At 41.3% G+C, this 19,004-nt stretch overlaps 1 protein-coding gene across 6 annotated transcripts; it reads right to left on the reverse strand.

Annotated features, from left to right (window-relative positions):
- Nucleotides 1–2,378: 2,378 nt before the first annotated feature.
- LOC102080552 (uncharacterized protein C1orf232) lies at nt 2,379–16,329 on the reverse strand. Of its 6 annotated transcripts, none has more exons than XM_005455321.3 (5): nt 7,307–7,416; nt 6,673–6,766; nt 4,543–4,620; nt 4,205–4,311; nt 2,379–3,727 (listed from the first exon to the last, which is right to left on the reverse strand). In XM_005455321.3, the coding sequence occupies exons 2-5, from the start codon at nt 6,700–6,702 to the stop codon at nt 3,373–3,375; spliced, it is 570 nt and encodes a 189-aa protein (XP_005455378.1). In that variant the 5' UTR covers nt 6,703–6,766; nt 7,307–7,416; the 3' UTR covers nt 2,379–3,372. The 6 variants fall into 6 exon arrangements, with proteins under 6 accessions (XP_005455378.1, XP_025767063.1, XP_019219801.1 ...); XM_025911278.1 differs by having other exon boundaries at nt 6,673–6,773; nt 7,307–7,392; XM_019364256.2 differs by lacking the exons at nt 6,673–6,766; nt 7,307–7,416 and adding exons at nt 5,242–5,409; nt 6,223–6,634.
- Nucleotides 16,330–19,004: the final 2,675 nt, after the last annotated feature.

The raw sequence follows: 19,004 nt of genomic DNA on the forward strand, positions 1-19,004 counted from the left end.
TGTTTAAACTTCTCGCAGAACCGAAATTACAGCAGGTTAACGAGAAGCCGTGGCAGCGAACCAGCGTCCACAAAGGCAGGATATACTCTAAGTGGAATGACTCCATCATTAATTTGCCTGTGCTTTTCCTGCTTTGACACATAAATGCCTGCTTGCTGAGGAAGGTCTTGCCCAAAACCACACTGGCCCTGAGATGAGATCTTATCAGGCAGACTAAGAGAAAACACCTGTGAGAGTCTACTGAGGGTCTTAAGTGCATATAAAAAAAAATAAACGATGATCAGATGAGGGAAAAATGGGATAAAAAAGACCCTACCTGAAATCCAACATGCCCACAGACATTCCCATGCTTTGACCTTCAGAAAAGGACTCCGTCACCGTGACTTTACCCATTTGTTTTTCTTTTTCATGTGTTTAATGTGTTTTAATTTTTATTGTTTAAGCATTTTAAACCTTAATGCACTTAAAACTTATGAGATACTCAAAATAAATCTACTATAGCAGTGCTTTGAAAGAAAAACTGGCAATAGAGTCCAAAACCATTTTTGGCTGCAGGCTGTAAATATGTGCTGTAAAGTTGAGCATTATGTCACTGCAACCTCCGGGGACTGACCCACTTTTTGAGCCAGCCTGAAGTGGTCATTTGAGGAACTGTGTTGGCTACCTTTTCACCCCAGATGTTGCTTATTGTGTCCCCAGTGGGTGATTCATGTGTATCTAGCAAGTAGCAACAATGTAGCCTTGAACCTCAAGTCTTACAAGAGCACGTAGTCGTGCATAAACATCTGTTCTTTCTAACTCAGCATGCACAGACTTCTATATTTTTTAACTCTGGGTTTTCAGAGCTAACAGAGGCTGACAAAATTGCATTACCAAACAGCTTGTATAGGTTAAAGTAGCCTTATCCCTAAGACCCGTAAACAGACGTCTTTGAGTAAAATCGGTAGCGCTCTTTGGTCTCACTGTTCATCAGTTTCGTGACAGCTTTACTGTGTGTAGTTGTTACATTTAAAGAAAGAAAGCTCTGATAAACCAGTCTCCAAGGAGTCAACAGAGACCACAAAGCTAACCTTAAATAATGATAGCCTTTCAGCTTTTGTCTGGGCAGAGATTCGGTAACTTAATCTACTGCCAAAGCGACTGAAAATCTTTAACCTACGCCACTTTAATCTTTTCCTCTTAAAGATATCCACATAAATAAAGTCAGAACTCATGAAAACTGCAGTACTTGCAGTACTTGTGTGTTGTTTTATTTCACTTCAGCTTGTGATCTCAGCAAAAATGGTTTCGAGCACCGATAAGCAGCCCATTATTTCTGAGCTCCCCGAGATGCATTTTAAACAAAACTACCAGACATCACAGACCCCTCAAGTACCCAGTTGTGCCTCTGTGCACTCTCCCTCGTCTCCCCCCGCGTAAACTGCCAGCCCTGCCTGCTCGCCTTCTGATGCTTTCATGCTCTACAAACCCCATTTCCACCGAGCATTGCTGACTTGATGTCATGAAACTAAAATATGGACCTCAAAACATCAAGACAGTAGTCGTCAGAATTTCATCACCCCACCCAACCCGAGCCATCAGCCCAAAAATCAGACCTTTTGGAATAAATGTTCAGTCTGAGTTTGTTTTAAATATGCAAGAAACACGAGTTTGTCACTGAGCTGCGAGTGGGGAAAGATCTCTTCTGACTCAAACTGAGACTGCTGATGTGAAAGTCTGTACACAGCTAGTGAAACTCCCTGATTTCCCATGTCCCATTATGACAGGATAAAATCTGACTGACAGTATAAACACATGGAAATGGCACGAAAACCATGGGGTTGAGTTCAGGCTACACTCACTTGCATCATTTTCGCATCATTATTGTATGTTGCCAAATTCATATAGAAATGCCAAGAAAGACTCTTACATTTAAAAAGGAAGCTCTGTTCTATCTGAGGAAACATGACACAGTAAGAGAGAGGAAATGGGTGTGAAAAACAGGACACGAAAGAGATGAAGGAAGTGGGATATGAGGAGGAAAATGGGCTATTTTTGACAGGGTATCTGATCAGGCTGTTGTCATGTTTGTAAAAGACTGATTTGATGTAAATGTGAAGGACATGAAGGCAGAAAAAAGGACAGTTGAATATATGCCATACAAAATTTAAGAGGTGAAGAGAACCCCCTGCTGGCCAGAGGCAGAATTTCGTGCTCTAGATTTTTTAAAAAGGTTCGAGTCAAAGTTTCTAAAAAGAATCTTCACAGAGATCAGCAAATGAAGCTGACACACATCAGAATTTTTTTCCTATGTGGCTCAAAAGTTACAATTTTTCAGTCACATGTTCATACCTTACAAGACTTTCAGTGCAGTAGTCTTTATTATTATATACCGAAAACAGCAGAATAAAACATGGAATAAGGCATAAACCACAAAAAAACAGAAATAATACAATAATAAGCCAAATTTGTTTTAAATCACAACATTTTGAAAGTCAAAAAACTCACACATTTCAGTCTCAGTCACAATCACAAAATCCAAGTCATCAATTTTCCCGGCTTTATCTCACCAGGCGTGCATACGTGTCAGATAAATGTGCTCCACATTTTGCATTCCTGACGTTTAAGGGAAACTCGGAAGATTATGTAGTATCTACATCACACTGCCAAATTACCTTTCTATAATCCGCTGGCCTCTGAACAGGTTAAGTGAGATAATCCCCGTCTAATCCAGCTATCACTGCCTTTAATCTCTTAATCCGGTTTTTGTTAAACTACAGATTAGATCAAGTTTGCTGACAGGTGTGGAGGCACATGTTCGTGGTGAAAGAAGCTCTTTAGGGAAGTAAGTGTAGCCATACAGCTGCAAAAGCAAAACACTGCCGTGTGCTGCCTAAACCAGTGTGGTCGTCACCAAAATTCTGCTTTACTGCATTCTCTGTGCTGCGGGGTCTTTTAATACAAGCAACTTTAAACGTTTTTTTCATAAGAAGTAGTGGTTGGAGTTCAATCACTGGTCCAGGACCTGGACATTACCTCTGGCTCTGTGCAGGCAGAGAAATGGAAGCTCTCTTTGTTAAGCGTCGCCTATGACCTATACTTCCTCTTTCATAAATAGACTGACCTTTAAGTAATGGGGAACCAAAGATTACAAAAAAATAAATAAACAAGAACACTGTTTTTCTTTTCATGTCTCAACCAGCAGTCAGGCCATTGGTACTAATGTGGCTGTGAACACACGTTTTCTGGAGCGTATAATAGCTGACAATACAGAGGGACTTCAAGAGGCGCCAGTTTAGTTACAGGATATCCTTTGCAAAATTTACCCTCCTCCTACATCTACCACCCTCCTCATGTTGTTTATTTTCTTTTACTTTCTCCTCCACCATGTTTCTAATTGGTCTTGGTCTTCAGCTCTGCCAGTTTGCTGGTAACAAAGTTCCATTTGAAAGACGCATCCTCGTTGCCTCCTCCCAGCGAGACGTACTTGGAGAAGCTATTGTTGCTCCTTCCTCCCCCTTCACTCTGCTCTCCCTCAGTGACCTGCCCATCCTGCTGGCTTTCCGCCCCTCCAGCCTCTCTCACCCCTTCCTCACCTTCCCCTGTTGCTGCCTCATTCTCAGCAGCAGCGGCGGCGGCCGCAGCAGCTTCGGCCTGCTTCTTGGCTGCCCAGTTGGACGCAAAGCTATCCCAGAATCCCGTGCGCCTGGTGGGTCGCGGAGGCTCCTCGGGCTTTGCTGCAAGTGGACTGAGAATTTAGACAAAGCAGTAGGTGCTTTAAATTTTGAAACAACTGATGAAGATTTTAGATTTTAAGTAACTTAAGTTTTAAAATTACATGTAAACACAGAGACTTTATAAGAAGGGCTTCAATAGTGATTAATCTAACAATCATCCCTTTATGAATATGACAAAACAGCCAGATTTTGGCCAGTAAGTATCCTAGATTTTCATAAAATAAGAATTTATGTCTTCCAGTAATTATCTTCACTTTTATTTGTTTTTTATTAAACCTCCTTTTTTCCCTTTCAGTTCAGTCTGTACACCAATTTCTGCCAAAACATTTCTTTGGGTCAGTGCAACGAAAGTAAAACTTCAACCTTATGAGTTACAAAATCTGATAAAGGTGTGATCTCAGTTGGAAAGTGTAAAGCTCTATTTCACCAGCACAGGTAACATCAATATTCATGGATGCATGTGAGAAGATAGATGATAAAAAACGCACTGGTCAGCGACAGGGGGGCTCTCAGTCTCCTCTAGGAGCTGGTGTTCATCATCTTTGTTGAAGAGCGCTGATAGCCGATTCCAGCTTTTAGCTCCTGCCCCCTGCATCTGGACAAGGTCAAAGGTCAAAGTAGGGATTTAGTGCTGTCAAATATGACTTGACTAATGCTCCTCTGTCATATCTTTAGACATATGCTTAGCGTGAACCTTTGCATGGATATTCTCACTTTACTCACTGCATCTGTGACCATTTTATTAAGTATTTGTGAAGTCTGTGTGATTAGTAAACGGACAGAAAATACCCTACAAGATTTACAAGCGCCGCCAGGGTTCACATACTTTCCTGGCCAGCTGGGAGACAGCGTTGGGCCCCTCATCCTCCTGCACTGGACTCATATCGTTCTCCACCTCTGTGACCTGCAACACCAGGAAACAGAACAATATTTTATTAACCTGTCCACACACAGCAGTTTCCCAGTCTGGTCACAACAAACTGTCTGAGTTTAATGCACAACACAGAATCTGTGCACAGCAGTCGCCATCTGGTGCGTATTGTGGGTACTGCAAGCTGAATCAGACCTAGCTTAAGTCACACATGACACTATTATATGGACTGCTGGAGAGTAAAAATAAATTGCCACCATAGAAAAAACGTTTAATATTTCTTTATTAAAACTAACTTTAACATTTTCCACATTGTGTTTTAATTGCTTGTTTTATCTCTTGACCAACTTACTAATTACTTAACAGTAGTATTTCCACATCAGTGGATGTTTTGACATAAGGAAGAGTGATAGTCAAACGCTTTAGTGGTCTCTAATTTCACTAGAACGTGTGAAGCAATGGCGACTCAAATAGCAGTGATGACATCTCTGCATATCTATCTAGATGGAAACTATCTCTCCGGATTCCCTGTCGTCCTTGCAAATGCCCGGGCAGCTCAAGAGGCCACAATCTGAAGCAGTCAGCTGGCAGATCTGAATACGCCAGTGAGGAACCTGGCTATCTGTCTCGCCCGCCTGTCAGCCCGTCACTCACTGGAATGCCAACTAATCCGTTTGTTCAGCTCCTGTGCAGGATCGAATTTCTCAGCTCTCTGGAGATCTGGGTCAACGCAACACTGTTTCACGAGAACCAAGTCCTGCATCGAGTGCAGGTGTTGCAGTGAATATGAGCGGTGGGAAAAGTCCAATCCAACAAAAACCACTAAAAAGAAAGTAAAATTACAGTTACTGATGCAAGGTACAATCTTTATTTTACTGCTGCATGTGTTCAAAGTGAAGCTTGTTTTAACCGTTTCATTTACAGCACGGATGTCTGACCCTTGGAAAAGGTCACAGCGTAACTCGAAGACGTGCTGAGAGCTTTAAAAAGGTAGAAAAGGAAAAAAACAAGAAAGTTCTGCACAAGAGTGTAAGAGTGTCTATTAGTCCTTTCTCTGTCTTTTCTTTTTGCGATAACATGTTTTTATGTTTACTTAAGTCACCACAGGCATCTGAAATATGACTACAGACCAAGACTTGATAATGTTTTTATGTAAGAAGAAACCAACCAAAAAGGGCATTCTGTGACTGCTGAAAACATCCCATATTGCTTGCAGTGTTTCCTGTATTTTGGTTAAAAGCTGTTCTATTATTGCTGTGACTGCTCTTATGTATCTGGATTTCATTTTAAGTCCACATTTGTCTAACAGAAAATAATAAAAAAGTAGATTTGATGCACGTGTCAGTAAACACAGTATCATCAGAGTTGACTTTGCCAGCATGCATTAAGGCCAGCATTGCTGTTCCCAGGCCGAACATCTGTCTTAAAGTTCCCATTGCATGGAAAACAAATCAGCCCTGCAAGCTCATCTAACGCTGTGATGAATAAGAAATGATCAGCAAAACAAAACCAGCTGACTTTCTGACTTCCGTGCCAACAATTATGTCAGCTTTCTTGTACTTTAAAGTGTTTCTGACAAACAAATTAATGAGTAACATGAGCAAATGTGGAGAAACGTGTATATATATTCTGTACCTCCTCGGCAGTGTCCTCCTCATATTCGGGATTAATAGTCTTCAGCACTTTGCTTTTATAAACCTTCCACATTGGATTCATACTTGCAGAAATAGATGCTCAATACTTGAGAGCAAGACCTGTGAAGATGCCTCTGCGCTCCACCCTCCACCGAGTCTCCACGTCCAGCTTCAGCTCAGTTGGGCCGACTTTGGCCTGTTTCCATGCGTAACGTTCTCAGCAGATTATAAATGCAGGGAACTTGTTCAGAGCTGAGGCCCAAACTTTGTCATGCTGCTTCTCCTGGTCAGATTATGTCTGTCTCATTAAGCCAGCGGGGCTGACAGCTGCTTTCATCCCCACAGAGTGTCTGAACAGGTAAAAGCTAGGAAGTTGCGCTGCTTGTGCATCCGCCTACGCAGGTACACACACACACACTAATTGTCAGCGTCACGGTACTGCCTTGGTTACCTGGAAACAGGTGTGGATTTCCTCATTCATATTTCAGAGGGTTTCTTTTGCAGAGCCAGAGGTCCATTGTCATCCTGTGCTGGTAGGATGGCTCCTATAACCTTGCCACACAAACACACCAATACAAACCAGTTTCTAAGAAAGTTGGAACTACTGTCTAAAAGGTAAATAAAATAATATAAATTCCCCAAGTATATAATTAAATTAGTCCAAAGACTGCTTAATAAATGTTCAAAAGTGAAAAAGAAATTTAAAATTTCACAGCTTACATTTCATCTTTATTATCTTTGCTGTTTACTGTAGGCATTAATATAATTGTGCATGTTTGCCTGAACACGGGGTGTGCAGGTGATCAGTGATATACAAATGTAAAGGGTAGTGCATTTCCACCTTGATCTATTTTGTGTACATGAGCACAAAGCTTTGAGAAATTCATGTTCTGACAACATCCTCCCCTTCCTTCCAAGTCCCGTCTTATTCAAGCTGGAGGGTGATTGTGTAAAAACGTGCAACAGTCGCTTGTAATCTGAACTGTATTTGAATTAATGCTACACACGTGCTCATGTCTGCTTTATTTATGGCAACTCATCTTTATACTATCCGTATTAACAAGTAACTCCTCTTTCACTGTCACCTGGCCACTTCCTCGCTGTCCTCCTCTCTGCCGCTGCTATTGGCTGCTGTAACAGATGAGACGAACACCAATCAAATTCAGGCGCCATGCAAGTTTTTTTTGTGTGTTTTTTGTGACTGGTTGCCTGGCAACCCAAGCGGGCTGGCTAGTTTCATGTAGATAAAGAGAGAAGTATAAAGCTCTGATGACAGATTGGATTTCACCAGCCACAACACAAACAGCCGACTACAGAAATACGCCATGTTTTGCTCACCTGGCTCAAACGTTAAGGGTAGATTGACAGAATTTTAACTGTGGTGATAAACTCAAACATCAGTAGCATAATTGATCGCTGTAAATGATCGCTGCAGGAAAGGATTGATCATGATCTTGATTATCAGCAGAGAAATTTGACCTAATTTTGACCTTGATTACCATACAGACTTCTACAGTAATGAAGCTGTAAGGTCGGGTACATCCATATGATCAGCGTGAATTATGAATGCAAGTCTATGGACGACACATCTACACATAAAGACTTTGGTTATTTGAACAGCAGCCAGTTTGGGCAACCTGAGGAGCTCAGGTTTCAGACGGGAAAGGTCACACCCAGCGATTTATCAGTTACCACAGCACACACAGGCAGTAGATTATTATGTATGACTGACATGTTATGACCTACATATCTTTTGAAGCATTACAAAGGAAGCTGGAGAGTAATGTAACCAGTATGTGTCGGGATATTAAAATAGATCAAATTAATCTAGGTGTCGTTGATAAACTGGTGAAATGAGGCTGATTCAACATAGTCTCACTCTATCTGGATTTAAAGTGCATATCACTCCTCAAACTACAGTTTTGAGATGTTTACATCAGACATATTTTTCTGAAATAAACTTGTCAGAGGAGAAATACTTCCACAAATCCATCTACCTGAGTACTGTACTTCAATAAAAGCTTGAAATATTAGAACGTTTTTGTGATACTTTACATTTTTAGCCCCTTACATTTCAGTTTGTTAAGTTTGTAAAAGAAAATAGACACTTGTACCTGCAGATCATTGCACTGATAATTGCCCTAAGCTTTTAGACCACAGGTGCTTGGCTCAGTTATCATTTTTATCTCTTTATAACCTTATAAAAAGATAAATTTTTATAAATAAATTAAAACTTATCAGAACTGAGTTCAGCTTACTGGTGTGTGGCCTTCCACAACAGTCCCAGTTTTCCATGTGGTCTCATAGGAAAATTAATTGCCTAACCTTGTTTTAGACTATTTAAAAACACAGCACTAACTGGGGCTTTCCAGCCCTGTGAAGGACTGGTGACTTGCACAGATTATACTCTGCATGTGGCCCTGAGTCAGCTCCAGCCCCCATCTTCAACTGGATAAGTGGTTTATAAAATAGATGCATGGAGGCCTTTCCACTGAGTAGCAAGAATTTTAAAGTTAGAGAGGCAAGGTCGAGATGTGTAGAGCAGGGATAGTGGATGTAATGGAAAAAAGGATGTTGAATATGGAACTGTCAGATAAGAGGAAAAGAGAAAGATCACAGAGGAGGCTTATGGGGAAAGGATAGGATGAGATGGAGGCAGGTGATCTGCAGTGAGAGCAGCCGAAAGAAGAAAAATAGAACTACAAGTTCATTTTGATTATATATTTTAATAAGTTTATTACCTCCTCTATCAGTTCTCCACATTAAACACAGATAACCTCAGATCACCACTAGGTGGCTCAAGAATCCTTAACAATGCTGACATCAGTTTCAGAGAATCCTGAAGTCGCACTCATTTCCTTTTTTTCAAATGCTAAATGATTAAGGCCATGATTTTACCCCACACAAGCACACAAAAAACTGAATAAATAAGAATACAATGCAATATAAAGAGGATGTCTACTAGTAGCGAGTGTGACTGCATCAAATAGATTTTTGTTATTGAAAGAGGGAACAATAGGATTTGGTTGCTTTACTAATCACCCTATTTGCATTGCAAATAAACTGAGTACAGACAAAGGCTGAAGTCAGGGTTCTGGTGGTTGATTTCACCTTCTTGACACTGTTCGTTTAAGTTCATTCCAATTTCTGTTAGGCCCATTGTATTTGTATGGTCTACTGACAGAGGACCAACTTTTTGTATTTCACACAAATGTTTCTATCTAAATTTAGGCCACAGGTCTTTGTCTCAGAGCAGTTTATTTTGTATTTGAATTTCAGAGAGAAGTATATTTGCATTTCAGCTTGTCCTCCTTAACAGAGGGTGGCTACCCAAAGACAGGAACTGGTCTTTTCTGTCATCAAAGCATAAAACCGTTAAAAATGGACTAAAGCCTGTTTCGATACTTTGAGTGCTCACAATAGCTTAACTATGCGACTCTCATGAATAGCTAGCAAGACAAAAACAAGAAAATAAATCTACTATTCTTGATTTCATGAGACCAAACAAGCTTTACCTATGTGGAGCTAGATAAATACTGCCTCCTTTTGGTTCTTACGAACACTGTGTGGTCTGCAGGAGGTCCCTGAGTTCATCCATATGCGTATCACATCTCTTTTGACCACTGGGGGGCGACATATGAAATAATTTCCTGCTTCAGTGGTTATTTGAGAGATTCGGAACACAAAGTACAGAACACAGTGTACTGAATGTCATCCATATACTGCCTCTGCATGCATGCTACAGTGCTAATATGCAAGCCTCTCAAAAATCAAAGATATTAACAAGTGAAGATGATTTGCAGCATCGTTAATAATCTAAATGGAACTGCACAGGAGCTGCTTCACCACATTCAGTTTTCTGTGCATGATGCTACATTTTCCTTTGCAATGCCTGAAATCACAGCCAACTGAAATTAGGAAGATTTTGATATATGTAAGCTAAACAAAAGGCCCTGGATATGCTGAAGCTCTATTGTCTGAGCAGACATCCCACCACACAGGAATGCCATTCATTTCAGTGACTAAGCTTAAAGCTGGTTTCCTCTGTCAAGCTTCTCATTGTTGTAAAGCTGATATCTGTCTGTGAAGGTTCTCAGTCATCCAGGTCATCGTAGTCAAAGGAGTTTGCAAAGAAAAGCGTCTGGACTTCTTTGAGTTGCTTGAAGACGTTTCGGATGAGAGGTGAAACGTCTTCAAGCAACTCAAAGAAGTCCAGACGCTTTTCTTTGCAAACTCCTTTGACTAAAGCTGATATCATAATCCCCTTTTCATTTTATCATACAGGAATTTAACTGTAGTGATGTTAAAGAAGTTTGCATCTTAATGCTGAGATGTTGTTACTTTATAACCCAACACATTGAATTAAACCCAGCATTCATACTGTAGGTATGTAGTATATTATTTATTGTGTATTTTATTAATTGTCCTTAAACAAAGTTAAATGACAAAATATTTGTGTATATTCATGCAAAAAGTCCCGGAGTAACTTCATTGTAGAGCCTGTGCAAAGAACATTTCACTGCATTTGTACTTATTGACACTGGCCTGTTACTTCAATCTATAAAAATGCATCATATTTTGTTATCTCATAGGCTTACTGATTTTATATAAAAATATTTTCAAAGAAAAAGATGCATTAAATTAGTATCATAAATCTAAGTCCTCACGTTGCACTACAGCGTATTGTTGCTCTCAGTACTGGTGTAAAAAAATACCCTTAAACCATCATGTTTATTGAACATGCGCTGTTCAGGAAAAACACCCACAAGTCAGTGCAGGTGAACCGGTTGACCTGCTTTAAAAAAATACATTCATAACTACTTTGGAGTTAATGCCCTTCGCTGCACGCATTGACTCACATCTGCGCTCTCCCTTCTTCTCACCTCCCCAGCTACAGTATCTTGTCACAAGACAAGATACTCATATTCGCTGGCATGAGTCTATTTAAGAGTTTGTTGTTCAGCCTCCTGCAGCGACTTGGAAGGGAAAAGTCAAATTCCACTTCTGTGGGCGCAGGTCTGCGAGCTATAGTGCTGATGCATGTGTAAATGCACACTGGACAAAATGTTTCTACACCAAAGGAGATCTAAGTGTAAAGACAGATTAATGCACTACTGGTTGTTTCTTTCTAAATAAAATGTTATTTCATTTTACAGCTGTTTAGAAATGGTGACATGTGGTTGAACGGCTTCAGCTGGTGACAAGCATCAAGAACGTCCTGGGAAAACAAAGATGTCTGGTTACTCTCGGGGAGCATGAACCCAAAGGCTCTTTGCTATATTTATTCTGTCCAGTGTCTGAAAAACCTGAGTCATGTACTGCAGTGTTGAAGATCAAGGCAAACACAGCTGAGAATTTTAGACTAAAAGGATCTGACATTCAGTTTTAAGCTCTAAGAGTGATTTGCTGATGTTCACTGCTGCAGCAAAATCTCTGTATGCAGGTCAGTAGGTCAGACTGCACGAGCGCTCTATGCCCTCTTGCTCATGCAGTTCAGCACATTAACTGAAAGGTCTGACATTTTGAAAAATACATCTAATGGCTTTTTTAATACGAGGTGAACAAGAAGCTGCAGCAGAAATCAGTCATATTGAAAAAAGGTAAATTACAATGATGGCCTGGAAATGACCACACGAAAATCGACAGTTCTGGTCCACAGTTTACATCCACAGGCGTGAATGTCATGGTAATTTTGGGATGTCTGTGAAGGTTCTCAGTCATCCAGGTCATCGTAGTCAAAGGAGTTTGCAAAGAAAAGCGTCTGGACTTCTTTAAGTTGCTTGAAGACGTTTCACCTCTCATCCGAGAAGCTTCTTCAGTTCTAAGGTCAAATGGCCGAGAGTCCCAGATTTAAACCCAGTGGGAGTATCCCCCCCAATGAGGGACAAAGGACCCCCTGGTGATCCTCTAATCACATGCGCCAAGGTGTGAAAGCGGGTGTGGGACCTAATCAGCCAGGGTTTCGGGTGAGCCCATTGTGAAACCTGGCCCCACCTTGTCATGTGAATTCCTGAGGTCAGATGGCCCAGGATGTGAGTGGGCGTTAAGGCGTCTGGGGAGGGAACTCAAAACTGGATTATAGATGGCAGACAGTTGGTGTCGTAAACCACCGCCTCTGTTCAAAGATGGTCGCTCACAGTGGACATAGATGGCCTCTTTCACTCCTCTTTCAAACCATCTGTCCTCTCTGTCCAATATGTGAACATTGGCATCCTCAAAAGAGTGACCTTTATCCTTAAGATGCAGATGGACTGCTGAGTCTTGTCCTGTGGAGGTGGCTCTTCTATGTTGTGCCATGCGCTTGTGAAGTGGCTGTTTGGTCTCTCCAATGTAGAGGTCTGGGCATTCCTCGCTGCACTGTACAGCATACACCACGTTGTTCAGTCTGTGTTTTGGAGTTTTGTCTTTCGGGTGAACCAGTTTGTGTCTGAGTGTGTTGCTGGGTCTGAAGTACACTGGGATGTCGTGCTTGGAGAAAACTCTCCTGAGTTTCTCTGATACACCGGCTACATAGGGGATGACAATGTTGTTGCGTCTGTCTTTCTTATCCTCCCTCGCTGGTGTCTGATCTTCTTTTCTGTGCCTCTTTGCTGACTTTATGAACGCCCAGTTAGGATAACCGCATGTTTTCAGTGCTTCCTTTACATGTGTGTGTTCCCTCCAAGCCTGAAGGGAAAAAGAAGGAACACACACATGTAAAGGAAGCACTGAAAACATGCGGTTATCCTAACTGGGCGTTCATAAAGTCAGCAAAGAGGCACAGAAAAGAAGATCAGACACCAGCGAGGGAGGATAAGAAAGACAGACGCAACAACATTGTCATCCCCTATGTAGCCGGTGTATCAGAGAAACTCAGGAGAGTTTTCTCCAAGCACGACATCCCAGTGTACTTCAGACCCAGCAACACACTCAGACACAAACTGGTTCACCCGAAAGACAAAACTCCAAAACACAGACTGAACAACGTGGTGTATGCTGTACAGTGCAGCGAGGAATGCCCAGACCTCTACATTGGAGAGACCAAACAGCCACTTCACAAGCGCATGGCACAACATAGAAGAGCCACCTCCACAGGACAAGACTCAGCAGTCCATCTGCATCTTAAGGATAAAGGTCACTCTTTTGAGGATGCCAATGTTCACATATTGGACAGAGAGGACAGATGGTTTGAAAGAGGAGTGAAAGAGGCCATCTATGTCCACTGTGAGCGACCATCTTTGAACAGAGGCGGTGGTTTACGACACCAACTGTCTGCCATCTATAATCCAGTTTTGAGTTCCCTCCCCAGACGCCTTAACGCCCACTCACATCCTGGGCCATCTGACCTCAGGAATTCACATGACAAGGTGGGGCCAGGTTTCACAATGGGCTCACCCGAAACCCTGGCTGATTAGGTCCCACACCCGCTTTCACACCTTGGCGCATGTGATTAGAGGATCACCAGGGGGTCCTTTGTCCCTCATTGGGGGGGATACTCCCACTGGGTTTAAATCTGGGACTCTCGGCCATTTGACCTTAGAACTGAAGAAGCTTCTCGGATGAGAGGTGAAACGTCTTCAAGCAACTTAAAGAAGTCCAGACGCTTTTCTTTGTAATTTTGGGATTGTAATGATTTCTTTCAGCTGTTGTTTTTCCAGCATGGAATGATTCACAGCATACATCTGTGAGTTGGGTGCACACGTTTGAATTTATTCAAGATGTTCTCTAATCCACACGGGGTCAAAAGTATACATAGAGACTCAAACATATGCACACACTCTCTTAAATCCGGGATACTTGAAAAGGCCAAAGCCTATTAGCCTCTCATTATTGATCATTATTGACTACAAATGGTAGTTTCTTCAAAGGGGTTTGTTTGACAGCACTCACTGGACTTACCAAGACTTAGGAAAATAGTCAAGCCCAATGTAAGAGCTGTCAAATATCCAGCCAGAATTAAGCTTACTGATGGCTACCAAAAGCATCTGGTTGAGGTGCAACTTGCTACAAGACACTGTAGAGCAGGGGTGTCGAACTCCAGGCCTCGAGGGCCGGTGTCCTGCAGGTTTTAGATAACACCCTGGGTCAACACACCTGAATCAAATGATTAGTTCATTACCAGGCCTCTGGATAACTGCAAGACACGTTGAGGAGGTAATTTAGCCATTTGAATCAGCTGTGTTGGATCAAGGACACATCTAAAACCTGCAGGACACCGGCCCTCGAGGCCTGGAGTTCGACACCTGTGAGTTAAAGGAATTGTGATAAAGAAACAGGAGGGGAAGTGAAACTAAATGCAAGATGCTGGAGACAAATGATCATCTAAGCAAAATAGGAAGTGAATAACAACCACAGTGAAACAAGGACACCCAGGCCGTGACTGGACAGAGGGGAAGACACAAGGTAAAAATATAAACAATAACAAGAAGTAAAGGCTTGCGATACTAAGAAATTACCAAGAATCAAAAGCTAAATGTTAAAAAAAAAAACTAAAAAAAAAAAAAACTAAGAAGTAAAGAAAAGGTACCCAAAAATAAACAAGACTTCAATTTCTGGAAACTAAATGCCCAGGTCAAAAAGCCCGGAGGATAACAGTAAATATGTTCATTCTGTGGGGGTTGACTCACTTCTGGAGCCTCAAGTAAACATCCATCCATCCGCTTCCGCTTTCCTTTTCAGGGTCACGGGGGCGCTGGAGCCTATCCCAGCTGTCATAGGGCGAGAGGCAGGGTACACCCTGGACAGGTCGCCAGTCTGTCGCAGGGCCAACACACAGGGACAGACAACCATTCACACCTAGTGACAATTTCGATTATCCAATTAACCTATCCCCACAAGCTGCATGTCTTTGGACGGTGGGAGGAAGCCGGAGTACCCGGAGGGAACCCACGCAAACACGGGGGAGAACATGCAAACTCCACACAGAAAGACCCCGGCCTGATGGTGGAATTGAACTCAGGACCTTCTTGCTGTGCGGCAACAGTGCTAACCACCGTGCCACCATGCTGCCCCCTCAAGTAAACATTCAACTTTAATCCCATTAGCTTCACTTTTTTAGAGATGAAGTTGCTACTTGGCCAAAACATAAGACACGTGTAAAACTGTCCTCTCTTTTTTTTGCAGGAAATAGTACATTAAATACATAATTCCCCGTCAATTAATGAACTTACTAATGGATTTTTTTTAAGCTAGCTCCATTTCCACTCATTACAGCTAAGCTAACTGTCTCTGCTAGAGGTAGCCATACATAATTCAGCCACCAACTAACTTCCCTCAAAGTCTCTTTTTGTCATCTGATTAAATCTTAAATGCTTGAATATGTAAACTATTTTGGTTTTTTACAGAATATTATTTTTTACAAAAGAAAATCAAAGATTGAGGAAAAGTTACTACAAAATCAGAACAACTTATCTTCCCAAATTGGGGAAATGCATGAAAAATTAAACATTGTTTAGGTAAATTAGTGGATGTTTATAAGAAAGAAACCCTAATAATTTAGAATTGTCTTATAAAACATTCTAATGATTCAGGTAGAATTAAAATCGTGCACGCTTTGTTTATGCAAATGAAAACATGGTTAAATGTAATATAGGCTATCACATGGGTTCTTAGCAAGGCGTGGTGTGTCGCATAAGCTTAAACAATAAAGTGTAGCACCAAAAAGCAAGCAAAACAATCAGTGAGAATCCTTCCAAGTAATCAAACAGGCATGTTTTGATCATTTACAGCTATCTGTAAGAAGAAACACACTGACTTTGCACCGTAACATCAGGCAAAATGCTCGTGTCAGCATGCACGATTTTTTTTGTCATTTTTAATCAGCACTGATATCGATCAGTGGAGTGCACGTTGTATAAAATTGTGCGTCTGCGTGTTTTCCTATGTTCTACATTGCGTGTTTCTTTTACAAGGACCTGCAGGCGTGTGAGTTTCAGTGCAGTTGCTTCCTGTCGTGCCAGCAGTTGTGTAACACACAATAAAAATTCCCTTTCACAGCTCCTCTTACCTTCCAAAACAGGCTCGTGTTGTCATTATGTTTCCATCGTCATTTTGGCATCAAGCTCCTGGTTTACATAAGAACTCTCATGGTTATTAGTAGCACTTGTTTTTTTAACAACTTAGCAAAAATGCATACAAAAGGACACTTCTGAAGAAACTACACCTCTGACTTTCTCATTACTTGTGCAATGCTGCAGGTAGATTTCACAGTTAGCACTACATGCAGTGTTTGCAAAGGCCATAGCATTTGAAAAAGCAGAAAGTTTGCAGTCTAATCATATTCCACAAATGAGGAAGTGTGGAGACGGTGAAGAGGTGCAGCACAGTAGTGCAGCATTTAGCACTGTCATCTACTACAACATCCTGCTCAGATTGGGCCTTTCTGTTAGCAGCTTGAATGTGTTCCCTGTGAATTGCACAGGGAATTACGCCCACAGTCCAGAGACATGCCCGTTAGGTTCATTTGAGATTGTAAACTAGTTTTAGGGGTGGATGTGAGAGTAAGTGGATGTGTGTTGTTTTGGCCCTGTGATTGACTGGTGACCAGTCCAGTGTGTACGAGTACCAGTGGAAATGAACCCAGCTCTAATCCCAAGTAACCTGTTCTATCAAAAAGAGTAAATAACATCACAGTTCAAAAGCTGCAAACTGTTTTGGTGTGGCTCTTAATGCACATAGCCAACTTCCACATCTGCAAAGGTGTTAAACAATATATGATGTACTACCGTCCAGATGACATCTTTTTCAAAGAAAACCTGTTATTTAAGCAAGGCAAAGCAGAAACCACACCTATTAAAATACCATGGCTCCACATAAAGAGTTCAGATTCGAAACTTCAGTTCATTAACTTTTTAAAAGGTTTGGTTCATTGTGAAATGACAGTTGGGAAACACCTCTGAAATATGACTCAATGTTGAAAGACAGTGGTGTTTCCTAGAAAAGTTGTTCTCTTGTAATTAAATCCACACAGGTTTCTCCTCACACCAGGATCTCAAAATCACAACCATGAAAATCACAATCAAGACTTTTAACCTAATGTATTTCAGATCTGCTGAATCTCTATGAAACCTGCTTGATAGTTACTTCAGTAATATTTTTGTAGTCACATCTATGCTCGTATATTTATGTATGATTGTACAGTACGTGCAACAGTTTGTTATTTGCACACTCACAAAATCCCCTGAGGACATCAGTGAGAAAGTCCAACCCTTTTGTCTAACTGTATATGTGGACGCATGCCTGCTTATACTTTTTTTACTAGATATAACCTGTTCAAACCGGCTGTGAAGCGGTTACATCCAGATTTTGAATGCATCGATGAAGGTAGTTTCCCCGCTTGCTGTTTCGCTTAACAAGAATTTGAAGTTATTGGCCAAGAAGAAAAACATTCACAGTTGTACATAAAGAGTCAAAAGATTATTTCAAAGATTTAAAGCAGATGTGCACCTCTGATGGAAATATAGATGCACACAATCATGAAATTGGTTGTTGCCGCACTAAAAAGTAATATAGGAAAAGGTCTGGCTTCTTTTACATACAGTAAAATAACCAAAACCAATAACACATACGTGTGTGTGAGCAGATGTGATCATATATAAATATGCTTGTTGCGAGGGGTTATATGGCAGCGTGTTTGCAAGCATGAATAAATGACCAGTGTACATGACAGAGCTGTGAATCATGTTATGCAATCAAGCCAAATGACCTCATATGATGGAGCTCAAACAACTTCTTTCTCTCACCCTTGCCAATCCTGGAGCTTTGACCTTAATATATCAATTATCTGACAGCTCTTTTGGGTGTCGAGGCGCCACTCGGATCCAGAAAAAGGTTCACAAACGAGCACTGGCAGTAAATTTTCTGGTGCTGGGTGTCCTCACGGTTTCAAGTAGATGTAACCTCGCAGCTTACAATCAACATTCATACGGAGCACCACATGCCTCTGCAGCGCCTCTTGCAACACCCGTCTCTCAAATATCCATGCACACCTGTCTTTAAATGTTGCCTCCAAAATTAACTTGCGATAGCCTGTTAATAGTATCAGTGAAGAGGTAGAGGGGGCTGCTCCCATTGGAAGATTAGATGGAAAGATCAGGGGATCAGAGGAATGAGATGAGGGGATTAGGACATAACAGCTATCATTCAACACTGAATTCTCTTTATAGCAGTGTTGGGTGTGGAGCTTTGGAACAGCTACTGGTGTATCTGGAACTAAATCAGGTGCTGTGTGATATAGCAGTGACAGAAAAGGAAATGGGGAAGGGGCTGGGGAGATAACAGAGGAGCGTGTCTTTCGTTTGGACATGATCGACTTGTGTGGCAGGGAAAACAAGACATTTAATGTAAGCCAAGTTACAAAGCTGTTCTTGACTACAGCTTTGTTATGTACAGTAAATACACACTCCAGCATGCAAGTGCATAGATTAAAGTCCATAAAAATGCATGTATAAGCAGCTGACACAGTGAAAATAGATTGGACATTGTTATTAATTCACAGGAGTCAATGTAGGACTTAAATTGTACCCTGATTCAGCAGGTAGAAACCCAACAACGTATAGTGGGGGAAATAATTATTTGAGCAGTCTCTGTTTTAATGGTAGTTTTAATTAATGGAGCGAGGCCGAATATCAACCAAAAATCCCGAAAAAACACATAACATAACATATACACTTATTTGCACGTCATTGAGGGAAATAAGTATTTGATCCCCTACAACCCAGCCAGAATTACAATCAATCAGTTACAGATACCCCTGATCTCAACTCACTAAGTGTATAAAGTACACCCCCATTCCAGCCACCACCA

This window comes from Oreochromis niloticus, linkage group LG11 (assembly GCF_001858045.2).
Source record: "Oreochromis niloticus isolate F11D_XX linkage group LG11, O_niloticus_UMD_NMBU, whole genome shotgun sequence".
Classification (NCBI taxonomy): Eukaryota; Metazoa; Chordata; class Actinopteri; order Cichliformes; family Cichlidae; genus Oreochromis; species Oreochromis niloticus.